Genomic DNA, 13,004 nt, shown 5'->3' on the forward strand with positions numbered 1-13,004 from the left:
GCCTTCCAGTATTTGAGGAGAACTTACAAACAGGAGGGTAAACCAACTTCTTACTCAGTCTGATGACAGTGACAGGTAAGGGGGAGTGGCTTTAAACTAACAAGGGGAAACTTAGGTGAGATGTTAGGAAGAAATTCCTCACTCAGAGGGCAGTGAGTCCCTGGCACAGCTGCCCAGAGAAGCTGTGGGTGCCCCATCCCTGCAGGCACTCCAGACCAGGTTGGACAGGGCCCTGTTCTGACCTGACCTGCTGAGTGGCAGCGCTCCCATGGCAGGAGGTTGGGGCTGGGTGGGCTTTGAGGTCCCTTCCAACTCAACCATTCTGTGGTTCTGTGATTTTATGTTTCTACTGTGTCCTTTCATGTTTGTGTCCCCATCAGCCTGTGACGTGAGCTGCAACAAGTTCTCTCCTGTGCTTTAACCCACTCACCAAAAATACAAGCTGAACTCTTGGTGCTTTTATCCACCAAAGCCTCCAGAAGAGCTGACCTGGCTCAGGTGCGGTGATGCAGCTGCCATGGCAGGCAGGAGCTCTGCAGCCTCCCCAGCAGGCCCCACGCCCAGGATGTGAGAGGACGAGGCAGCTACGCAGCCCGCCTGCAGGCCTGGTCTGCACCGAGAGCTGTAAGCGCCACAATGACTGCGGCCCTAGCAACATGTCAGCAAGGTAACAGAAACGCAGTCCTGGGAGAGGAGCTTGTGGTTAATGGGATGGATATGTGAAGTGCTCTGCTTTGTGTGCATGAGTGGAGATAATTGCAGGAAAGAGATCAACAGAATCATAGAATTGCTCAGGTTGGAAAAGACCTTCAAGATCATCAAGTCCAACTGCAACAGTGGTGCCGCATCTTCCACATGCCTTTGGGTACTGCAGTGCCTTGCTCCTGCTGCTGGGAACTCCCGGCCAGGGTCTGCTCTCCCAGAAAAGCATCTGCAGTGTGGTAATAGCAGCAGGATCTTTCTGCAGTGAGGACATGGACTGCCGTAGGATGAGCCTGAGGTGCACAAGCTGTTCCTGTACCAAGCTGCAGAGAGACCACTGCTTGAATGAGCCTTCAGGTGACAGCACAGCTCCTCACTGCAACACCTGCTGGCATTCAAGGGCCTGTGGGACCAGAGGCGATGCTGGCACCTTTCCCACCGTACTCCTGGGATCAGGAAGGTTCCACCATCAGCACACTCCCTTCAGCAATGTAGCTTGAGTCTCATGGCAGAGAAAGAGACCCACTCTGACCGCTCTTCCTCTCCAGTAGGGCTGTACTCTGTATGGTCAGGATGGGAGGAGCAGTGACAGTCTGTTCTCACTATTAGTAGTATTTGGACGAGTATTGTTGCATGCAAATTTGCCTCTATCAGACAAACAGCAAATTTCAGGGCTTCACTAGCAGCACTATCTGCAGCCTCGTGCCACCTTCTGGGCTGCTGCTTAGGGGAAGGCTTTCAAACATGGCTTTGGCACTCAGAAATCTCCACTTAAGCCCATATGTTGAAACACGGAAAGGCTTACTAACATTCCCTGAAAAAACCCACACCCTTGATCTTCTGACTGCTTTGTTATATATGCTCCTTCTTGGAAGGGCGGTATTTGAGTCACAGAGTTTTCTTTGTCATGCTACATTTTTAACCCCTACTGTTTCTGAGTACAGAAAGCTCCACAGCTTTAAAAATTCTAGTACTAGTGCAGAATAAAACAAGTCCCACCTCTAGTAAGCAGCGCGTGTGGTAGGTTTCAATGCATCTGTTTATGCTAAGGATAAATTGGCCATTACAGGTTTTAAAATGCATTCTAATGGCAGAAGGAATCTGAAAAATGAAGTGCTAACTGCATTTTTATCTGAGGATGTGGAATAACCCAGCACATTCTTCTGAGATTACTGGCAATTATTTCATCTTTTCCCCTGAGCAGAGCCCCATCTCCCTGACACACATGCTCTGCCAGCAGACTCCAAAGGGTAAGAAGGCACTTCTGTTGCTCAGTGTTACCAAAAAAAAAAAAAAAAAAAGAAGCCATGTTGCATCTATATAGGTACTAAACAGGGTGCAACTTTATTTACAGTGTAAAGTGCATCACACAGAAGTCCTTTAAAACACACAACAAGCAGTGACATAAATGACAATACTGCACAGAACAGGGAAAATATTCCAGCAAGTACCAAAGCGTCACACACAGCACTAATTTAACAGCCTATAGTTTCAGCTACTCTTCCTACCACATCAGCTTATGAAACATATTGACTGAGTATATCCCCAAACTCCATGTACTAGTCACTAGTGTGAAGCTGCAGTGCTAAAAGCCAGCCCTCTGCCCCAAGGCTCAGCAGTGTCCTGCCAGCCCTGTGCACCTTCCAAACCACTGCTGCTCTGTTCTGGAGACTGCCAGGGCAGTGAGGGCATGTGAGAAGCACACTGAAAATGGGACTATTTTTTAAAACATGAGAATGATGTATAAATAAAAACCTGCTTCTCCCACCGATGCACTCTTTCCTTGAGATATCCTGAGCTGCTTGCTACAGCATCTGTGCACCCACTGTGCACAGCAGCAGGGATCAGGGAACAAAGTGCCTACACATGGTGGCGACCGTGGGTTGAAATGTAGTATTATTTACCGAACACTAACTTGAACCAAAGCTGTAAACACTGATGGCTGTTGGTACGTGTCAGCAGAATCCATCAGAAAAAGATATTTAAGGGAGTTGAAAGAACAACTCTTCAGCCGGTTGCAGCTCCCAGTGGGAAGGAATCTGCATTCGAATTTAGCTTGTCCCGTGACAAATATTCTTCACCTATTTTTCTTCCAGCTCTTCCTGGTTCACAGCTTCACCTGTTTCTTCCCCATTTCTGGTCTTGGGTTAACAGCCAGTAGCTATGTGTCTGTCTTTACTAGTGCCCTAGTCCCTCCATTAACTCCTTTTTGTGTCCTATCACATTTCTCTCATGCATTCATAACGGGAATGTATATTTATGAAGAGGGAAGGGGGGGGAAGTGGGGGCAATGTGTGCACACTCATAACCCAGAGGGTAACTACGCAGTAATGCTGCAGAGTGTAGAATTTATTCCTTCTTTCCTAGCATGGGCTGCCAGTCATGCTTTTCTGCTGCTACTGGGAAAAATGGAGCTTCTGATCAACAATTCTCACTCTAACATCTTCTTTCACAGACTAGACTTTGTACTATCTGATGATAATTAGTAAACATTTGACCTGAACATATGCATGTGATCTCCACCTTGTAATTCCGCCATACCACTTACCCATCGGTAAATCTTGGCATCTCAGTTCATTAGAGCATGACTTAATGACAGCACTCAAGCATGTGTGATTCTCAGATGCAGTGGGATCAACAATATGCAAAAGAGTAATCTGACAGCATGCGTGCTCTCAGTATTTCTTACTCAGCTAGGTATTTCTGCCTGTGCGTGTACACAAGAGAGGCCTTTTCCAGTTCTCTGAGGGTTCTGTGTAACATAAAATACCACTTTTCTGTAAGCAAACAGCAAAGCTTCACCTGTACACACAGCTGGTGCCTTCTCTCCCTACTGCAGGGCCAAACGTTGGGACCCAAGCCCCATGAATCAAAACCACTTGCCTGGCAGGCAGATGTTGGATGTGTATTTCATCATCACACAGGAAAGGGATGCTGGCTGCAGGCAAGTAGTGGTGAGTTCCATTACCAGGGGGAAGTTTTCAGTGGTCAGTACTGTCCGCTGCTGCATTCTGGATTATCCAGACTAAGCGGGACACCTAAACTGCCTGCACACCAAAAATCCTCAGAGGTTGTTGTTGCCTAGACATTCTCTCAACTCTTTCACGCTTTTGAATATTTTACCAATCGCTAAAATTCTTGCCACTGCCTTCCATTTAAGTCACTTTCTAATGATGTTAGTGTCGCATAATGAACACTACAGAATCTACTTATGTCCAGCAGGAACTCTGGCTACAATTTGGACTTCATCAGGTGTACTTCAAATTTATATCACCACAAGTTCAGACACAAGCCCAATGCAAAGTTCAGTCGCTCAGTTAGCTTTACATAATTATTCTTTACAATTAAATTGATGGATTTCAATACGCTTTGGCAGATGATAAGCAGAATTAAAACATTCTGTTTAATCATGGTTGGCAGTATAGCATGTTTTAATTAGCTTACTGGGTGTAAGAAATGGGAGGGACTTCACCGTACACAGCCACTTCCTCAGTGAACAGTAGGGATCTTCACCATTGTATGTGTATGGTGTGTGTGTAGCAGCATATATTTGATAATACTTTTGTAAATGGAAAGTACAGAGTTTTTCTTTAAAAATTGAAAGGTATAGAAAAAATATATCACAAAATAAAATACAAAACATAGGAGCTGGGGGGAAGGGAAGCAATGGATGTGATTTACAATGCATTAGATTCCAAGCCCTGGTGTCTAGGCTGAAGAAAGGTTTCTGAGTGTAAAACTGTTGCTCTGCTGTTAAAAGTGGTAGAATCCAGCCTTCCGTTTTCTGTGTCAAAAAAACACAAACAACACCACACAAAACAAACAAAATAAAGTCAGTGCAGTGGTGAAAATACACAGCAAGATCAACAGTGAGGCACATGGAGAAGGTGAACGAGACTGTACCGAGTTTAGAGCACCAAGCTCAAGATGGCACACTGAGAGGGGAAGAGAGCGAGTGAGCTGATGTCTAATGCAAACTGTGACTCATCACAGACTTTGGAGCTAATCCAAATCCAAATCCCTGGATGCTGATAAAAGCCTTTAGCCCTTCCTACTTCCCCTAATAAATCACACCTAGCTAACCTGCAACAGCAAATCTTTGCTATCATGGCACTTACTCCTGTCTTGCCTGTATTTTTTTGAATCCTCAGCACTGTACTGTGCACTGCGAAGAGCCACCAGACTGAGGCCAATATTTAACAAAATACAAAAGAGATCTCACTGCCTGTTTCTGTCATCTCCCTTCAGCCCCCTCAGTTCTGCGTGGGGAAGTCTCCTCTCAAACAGCCCTTGATGGGAAAAGCAGCTGGACCACTTGCCCACAGGACCAATGGTCTGCCATCTCTCAGAGTCAGCAATGCTGCACAGAGCTGTGGATAAGTTAAAAGAAAAACAAACACAAAAACCAGTAAGAGTCCAGTTTGCTAAAAGCCTGAAAATCTGCTTTGCATCGGAGATAAATTCCAGAGTTTTTGGCTGATAAGTCCAGTGGACTTGGGGTTCTCCGCTTCATATCCTAAATGAAAATATTATCAGACTTTATGTTTAACTTTCAGATTAATGCCAGACACTATTTTTTAACAGCACGTATAGGCTGCTTCACTTGCGTATACATAATTACAAATGAAAACCATTCATTTTAGATAACATGGTTTTGCAACAGGCACCTTTTCTGGAACTTTAAGATGAATGGTATATCAGAGAGACAGACAGGAATCTCTGTTTATATCCATCCAGAAAGAAGAATAAAAAAGTAAGACAATGGCATTGGATTTGCCTATATTCCAGAGAAAAAAAGGAAAATCTGATATTCAGATGGTATTTGTTTAGCTCTCCAGGAGAATGACCAGTGCATTCAGAATGAGTCTGTCAGTAGCAGTCAGACACCTTCATTAACTGTCTGGTGAGGAGTTGAAGTATAAGTGTTTTTGCTGGTATGTGTTTCATGGCCCTCATTAATATTCCATATGGGGAGTAGGATAACTCAGGCTGTATGTTTTGTTATTATATCTGATTTCTGCCCACAACATCATCACTATTCCACCTGCCTTCCATCTTCAGGGCTGTAAATGGCTCTTAGCAGCAGCATGAAACAAGGTAGCTTTCCACAAATAAACTGGCTCCTGCTCAAACTTCCATGTAAGCAGAACTGCCCAACTTAGCTTTAAAAAACAAAGCTACCATTAAGACTTGTAAACACTGCCTCGCATGGTGATGACACTGTCAGGCAATCTGAACTGTGACCTGACTAAGAGGCACCATATTTCACTCTAAATAGTGACACTACCCAATGCTAGGTGTAAGAAGAACTGTCATTTACAGCTTCTGCTGCATTACCTGCATCTTGAACCTGGACCCAGTTGAAGTATACACAGTTCAAAATGAACACCTAGGAAATGCTCTGTATTGTACCACAACAAACACCTCCACTTTCAGAATTAACACTAAGGCTAAACCTTGCAGGTTTTCCTATCTGCTCATGCACAGATGTACCACTTCCTGGGATTTCTATACCTTTGGTAACCATCAGACAGAGTACTCTCTAAGGTCTTTCCAGATTGTCCATAAATTATGAGTTGCCTGGTGACTACTGATTTACAGGATCTAGAGATGCTCTTCTGCAAAATTAATCACAGTTCTTCAGAGATACCGTTCAGTAGTGAGCCACTCAGCTTAGTCATGGGACAGCACTCAGCAACACTTACCTTGAGCAATCATGTCCAGTCCATGATGAGGGACAATAACACCGATTTGGTCGTATGCACTTCCCACCATTTAGGCACGGTGACTGGCAAACAGCTGCATACAAATGCACACACAGAGACTGTGTTAATGAGTAAACCCAATCCAAGCTGTTAAGGAACAGCATGCTGAAAGTCCAGCCTGCGTTATTCCATTACAAATGGACTGCTCTCAAAACTACAGCATTAAATGTCAGCTTTGAGTTTCTTGTAAAAGACAGTTTGCTCTGGAAAGGGCAACCTTAGAAGCTCATCTCTGCTAAGTGTGATTCCAACCTCTCTACTGTTTGCTGTAGTGTATGAGCTGCATGGAAGAGTCAGTGTATTATTTTTTGTTGCCTTAAAAATTATGTTCTTTTTTTGCCTTGAATTGAGGCAGAAGAGGAATACAAGCGGAAGCAGAGGGAGAAATTAGATGACAAGAGTCATAAGATCCATGAAGAATAGGCTTCATTTCTATGAAGAAAACACGGATGTTTATTTGAAAGGAATGTGATGGCTGAACAGCAGCCAGAACAAGCAGAAACCAGATGTGGTAAAAAGTCCAGAAAGAGGCAGAACAGATAGTTAAAGGTCAAAAACCCATTTACACATCAACAGCCGGCAAGACTTCACACAACAGCACCAGTGTGGACACAAGGAAAGGGAGCAGGGAATGACAGCAAGTTCCTTAAAGAGACTAGGTATCTATAAAGGTGTGGTGTTACGGTGCATGTGAACTGGAGAACTACTGCCTGCCTCAGCCAGTAGGGAAGGGTTGGCTGAGAAACAGTTGCACCTCCTTTTGCGTGATGACCAAACCGAAGGATAACAGGTAACTCTTCCTGTCAGTTTTGTCATTAGGAGATAAAGCAACACACAATTTACAGAACAGATTCAGACTCACTTGATGAGCTGCTTCAAGCATAAACATTTCTAATACCAGGATGCTAAAAAACATCAATTATTTTTAGCAGACGATGCTATATTAATGGGATAGACATCAGTAAAGACAACTGGAAACACTGATTACTGGAAATGGAAATGTGTAGTCACAGAAATGTGTAAAGGCAATGGAAATATTCTACTCTGATTCCTCTGGGCCAAAACACAAACAAACAATAGCAGGACGTTATAGAGATGGACTACCCTCATGCAATTAAGCCAGGTTTGTCACGTTCAAAATGACTTTTGATTCTGGAATGAAAAATATGAATGAAACATCTTTACCTCTCACTTTATGCACATAAGTATTCCTGTGAGACTAGAAGTTAATCCAAGTATTTCCCATTTCACTTTGCTCTGTTTTGTTTTGTCAGCTGACAAAACAGGATATCATGACCAGGAAGTAAAACCTGAACTGAGTAACTTTACAAACAGTGCTTATATGTTTTTTTGAATGGATTTTGGCACAGATACAGTTGACCACTAGATTTTTTTACTTGAGCTATTTGAAAAGCAAGTCAGCCTGAACAGATTTGAATTGCTGGCCCACGAGTAAAGAAGCCATCTGTTCTCCTCAACTACCTATGCTGTTGCAGCTGCACAGTTTGTGAAATTCTGCATTATGTGCTAGGCAAGTGTTGCTTCAAAAAACAACAGCTGAGAGTTAAAAAGGCCACTCTGGATTTTTAACTTGCTGAGAGATGGCTGGGTATGGAGTTTATCCCCCAGACTCACTATTCTTAACAGCTGAACAAGTAAAATGAATACCCATAAACAGCACAAATTCCTCCTGCAGTTTGCCCAATCAGCCACCCGAAAGACATGCAGGAAGGCAAACACAGGCTTTCACGTTAAGGCCCTATTAACACTCAGTTAAGTTGCACCTGAATGACAAAAATGCAGTAAACAAACTGGAAGATTTTTTTTTTTAAAAAAAGGTTAACATTTATTAATGATTGAGATTCAATAATGACTGAAAGACTTTTCAGTGGTCACTCAATCACTTCAAGTTTTACTGGCTATCTGCACTATGACAAGGCTTTGAAAAGCTGCCTTTTGTTCAGCCTTGTAGAGAAAACAAGTATGCCAAACCTGGGTTCAAGTATTACCCCTCACTGTAAATTGGCTTCACCTAAGACAAACTGACTTGCCAGGACACAGATCTGACACCTCAGAATCACTCCCCTGGCTGCCTTGGTGTGCTGCACGCTGCTGAAACTCAGTTACGTACATGGAACAGGTCTATCATGCATATTGTGTTTGTTCAGAGAACTTAGATGATACCTAAGCCATCCACATACCCATTAAATTTAACCATCCTTAAACACATCCCTGCTTTTCTCTGTCATATCTGCTGTCTTTGCACTGAGGCACCAAGGGGGAATCCCCCAGCAAAGCTGTGAAAAACCCTAGAAGAATCAGCAGCTTGCTTCTGAGTTCGATGGTGCACTGCACATGTTGAAGCTGAAAGTGAAACTAACTCCTTCTGGAGTGGACAGCCTAGCTTTATTTTTCTCCGTGGAAATTCTCCCCCCGATAGTGACTTTTGCAGACAGCCCTCTTCTGAAGGCTGTTTGTCCTTTCTGGGACTAAGGTTCTCTGAGGATTGTTAAGATGCACCAGGAACTACTCTGCAAATAGTTTGCATCTGGGGATGGCAAATGCTCTGGGAATTTTATTGCAGGGCTGGGTTTTCCACTGAGAAGTGTGGTAGTTGCTACACAGTCCTTAGTGAACTGTGCTAGGTATTGCTAGCAGCATCACAAAAAGAAAAAAAATGCAAGTAGAAGGAGTTTTACCCGTATGGCACCGCGACCCAGTCCATCCAGGGGGGCAGTCACACTGATAAGGAGCCACACAGCGACCTCCGTTGAGACACGGCAAAATGCATATAGCTAAGGAGAAGGGAAGAGAACCAGTAAAAATAATAATCACCTCTGCAAACGAAGGAGGAAGGTGTACAAAAAAAAACTCTTACATTTAACTAGAGACTCAAAGTGTTTGTACACAGTATAAGTGGAGTTGAGAATGATCTACCCAGAAGGCATGCAGAGCAAATACCACTGGCTTGGTGGCAAGAAAAGAGAAGGAATGATGACAAACAAGTGATTTCTGGAGTCCTTCAGATGCCTCTGGGCTCTGCACTCACTGGAAAGGAGCGAGGGCTGTTTTCCTGCTTCTCACCTGTAATATCCCTAGACAATGCTCACTTCTGTGAGGTTGGCTATCAAAATCAATTCATGCTTTAGTCACAAGCAGCTGGATTGTTTCTGGATTCCCTGGGTCCCACAGTGCAAGATCCAAAACAAGGAAACTATGCATTGCTTATAGGAAAGGACTGGTCTGGACCAGTGAAAATACAACGAGACAGGTGACAACACAAGCCTCCCAGTGACAAACAGCTCCAGCAATGCAAGGCATTTTGGGTGCAACACACTGATCACAGCTGAGAGCTTTGGGGAAAAGAGAAACCAGAGAACTGCCCCATGATACCAAGTAGTTGATGGCCTACGAATCAACCTAAGCTGCTCCTGTGAGCAGATTTGCAAAGTGGTCCAATGTGCCAATTGCTGGTGATCTAAGAACCTTTCTAAAACTACCATCTCCTCCGCTCTAACTGAATGGAGTGATTGTGTGAACAAGCTTTTGTATGAGAAAGAGTTGAGCTAGGTCTCAAATGTGGAACCATGAGAGGCACTTCTAGGGGAGTTTTACTTTGGGAGGATGGGACCACCCAGCATGAATAAGAAAGAAACAGTGAAATTCTAGTTCACAGGATTAATCCATATCACCAAGATTTGTCTGTATCACTAAACTAAGTAGTGCTTTGCACATTTTTTAAGGTAGCCAGGCCTTTCTAAGGATGATGAACCCATCCTGTCATCTGTGGAATGTACCACTGTATGTATGACTGAATTCTTTCAAAGCTCTGCAGCCTCACCTGTGGCCTGGCCCTGACAAATCAGTGCTCAATGCTAGCACTCAAAAGTCCATCTGACTTCCAGAACAGGCCCTCAGAACCAAAGACTAAACCTATCTTTTCTGCTGATTGGTGTACCTTGAGAGACAGGCAACACTGCACAATCAAGGTGGCACTAACTAATTGCGGGAAGCCCTCACCTTGCCTCTCACTGCCTATGCCAAAGTAAAGAGGAAAAAAAAAAAAAAAAGGCCACTGCCTGTGTCTGCACAAACTGTAATCTAGCTAGTCAGCTGTCTGTTCATTTTCCACACGTAGGAAAACAAGTTCAGAACCGGGATGACAGATTAAAACATCTTGGGGCATAAAAATTGTCTTCTGGTCCTAAAGAACACATTAAGTATTGTTATTAATGTTAAGGTGAGGAAATCAATTGTGGCATACCAAACACAATTCTGCCAGGCACAGGGCTCAACCCCCTCCAGCTGAAAATATTAGACACAGAGGGCTGAGTCTGCACTATGGTGGTACTGCCAGCATGAAGGGTTTAGATCTCACCAAGTCCTCGCATTAAGACCACCACTGAGGAAATGGGAAACATGGCAAAACCCGGCACCTCCAACACCACCCAGAGAATTTTTGACAGGCTCAGAAGTCAGATTTGGTTGTTCACAATCAGAACAGATCCAGTTCTCCAATTACATAGGGGTCCAGGCCAGGAAAAGCCAGCCCTGCATCGATTTAAAAGTGTTTTACTGGGAGGTATCAAAGAATGGCCCTTTGTCTAGGAACAAGCAATTGCTTAGTCATTTCTATTCTAATTTGTCAAGCAGAATAAAATTATGATTTTTACATTTTTGGCTCTCATACCTTTAATTTTTGCACTCAGTTCACTGCAGAAAATTGACTTGTCTTACCTACAACATCCTGATAAATAATACATGAAGGATGATATACATACGCTCTTCACAGAGACGCCCCATCCAGCCATCTGGGCATGAGCAGGCATTTGGTCGCTCACAGACTCCACCATTCTGACATGGGAACCGACAGACAGCTGTAAGCAGAACAATTTCATGACCAACACAAGAAGGATAATTAGAACATACTACAATTCACAAGCTTAACTTGGCTTTGATTTCAATATCTGCATCATTTTCTAGCTGTGTGCAAGTGACTAGGTATGGTGATCAAGAGCACAGTGCTGAGAAAATGTAATACTTTCCTCTTTACTTACAGTGAACTGCTAAGACAACCAAAAATGTCCTTGAGCAACAGCAAGAAAGAAAAATGCTACATTTTTAGGACAGTCCGGTAAATTACCTGGACAATGTTTAAAGGCTGACATTGTGCTTTCCCTGTTTATTCCCACTATTTTTTCTTTTTTGTAAAAAAAACAAACAGCATCTATTATCCACTTTTTTCTTCTTGATAAAATCAAGTTTTCTTCTAACCTTGGGATGAAACAAAGCAATGCTGTCTGGCCTAACACAGGGTTTGTTGAAAGAATGACAGGACAGTGCGGTAGGAGAAGGCATTTTTATTGCACTGCCATCCAGAGCAACCAGCAGTGCTACGATGGTGTAGCATCAGCACAGTGAAGTGTTTACCTGTGGAACCCAGAGTATGATTATAAACTTCCCTCAGCTTTCATGCTGACTGGTGCTCCATGGTTCACATACCTCTTAATAAACACTTGCTCATAAAAGTGAGGAATCTGAAGCACTTTCTATCATGCTACTCCAGCATGTTGCCTGAACTCAACAGACTATGGACTTCTTTGAATGACACTGTACTTTATCTTGGCTAATATATCCAGGGAAACCAGGACTATTTTACAGAACTGGGTGGCAAGCTAAGTGCAAACATATTAGACTTAAAAGATTATTGGAGCAAGTAAAATCCCTCTTGTGTTTGTGAACACACTATGCACATAAGATAAAAAATTGTGGCTTCTAGATGGTACTACAGGACAAATAAGTTATCAGACAAACTTCTAATTAGTGGTAGTCATCAACACAGAGTAACCTCAGGAAACTCAGTCTGAACTGTTAATTGCATCCTATCTTTAATTATTTTCTAGGTGAGTAAAATATGTGTTTAGGCTTTGAAAGCATTTCAAATCTTGTTCAGTGTTAGTATTAAATACACTGGCTTAGCACACTGGTTCAGACCCAAGCTCCACATTGGAAAGAATGCAGATCTTTCACTGACTGAGCTGGACTTGAGTCACTCTTGCAACTAAGCCATGCCATGCTGCAAGTTACAGCCTGGAGCCCATTGAAATGATGCCAAAGCTTTTGCCTTTCTATAAAACTTCAGAGCCTTACCATTAAATGTCTGCTGATAATGAGACTGGGACGAGTTAACAGAAGTTGCAATATTTTAAAAAGGTATTTTAAACAATTTTTATTGTAAAGATATCTACGAATACATAGACAGTTTGTTTCTGGTGTTGGCTAAAGAGAATAGTGTGCCAAATACATTTCTATTGTGCAATGAAAAGTCACGTAAGTTGAATAAAAATACATTTAAAGTTTTGAAATTGTGTGTGATCTGCTCCACAGAAAATATATTCCTTTAATGTATAATAGGATAGTAAGCAAAAGACTTGTATATAAATTACAATCCAAGTTAAATTCAAAGCTGAATAAAAATGTTTTCTGGAATTCTCTCTCACTCCGTTGATGGAGAAGATGTGGATATTTCATTAGTTA

At 42.8% G+C, this 13,004-nt stretch overlaps 1 protein-coding gene across 1 annotated transcript in view; it reads right to left on the reverse strand.

Annotated features, from left to right (window-relative positions):
- The window catches only part of SVEP1 (sushi, von Willebrand factor type A, EGF and pentraxin domain containing 1), a 131,992-nt gene continuing 121,000 nt past the window's right edge, over window positions 2,013–13,004 (reverse strand). Inside the window, exons 47-50 of the mRNA XM_021380246.1 lie at window positions 11,249–11,344; window positions 9,167–9,262; window positions 6,408–6,501; window positions 2,013–4,486 (exon numbers count right to left, since the gene is read on the reverse strand). Of these exons, the coding sequence (XP_021235921.1) occupies window positions 4,456–4,486; window positions 6,408–6,501; window positions 9,167–9,262; window positions 11,249–11,344 (317 nt within the window). The 3' untranslated portion in view covers window positions 2,013–4,455. The remainder of the gene's footprint in view (window positions 4,487–6,407; window positions 6,502–9,166; window positions 9,263–11,248; window positions 11,345–13,004) is intronic.

This window comes from Numida meleagris, chromosome Z (assembly GCF_002078875.1).
Source record: "Numida meleagris isolate 19003 breed g44 Domestic line chromosome Z, NumMel1.0, whole genome shotgun sequence".
NCBI lineage: Eukaryota > Metazoa > Chordata > Aves > Galliformes > Numididae > Numida > Numida meleagris.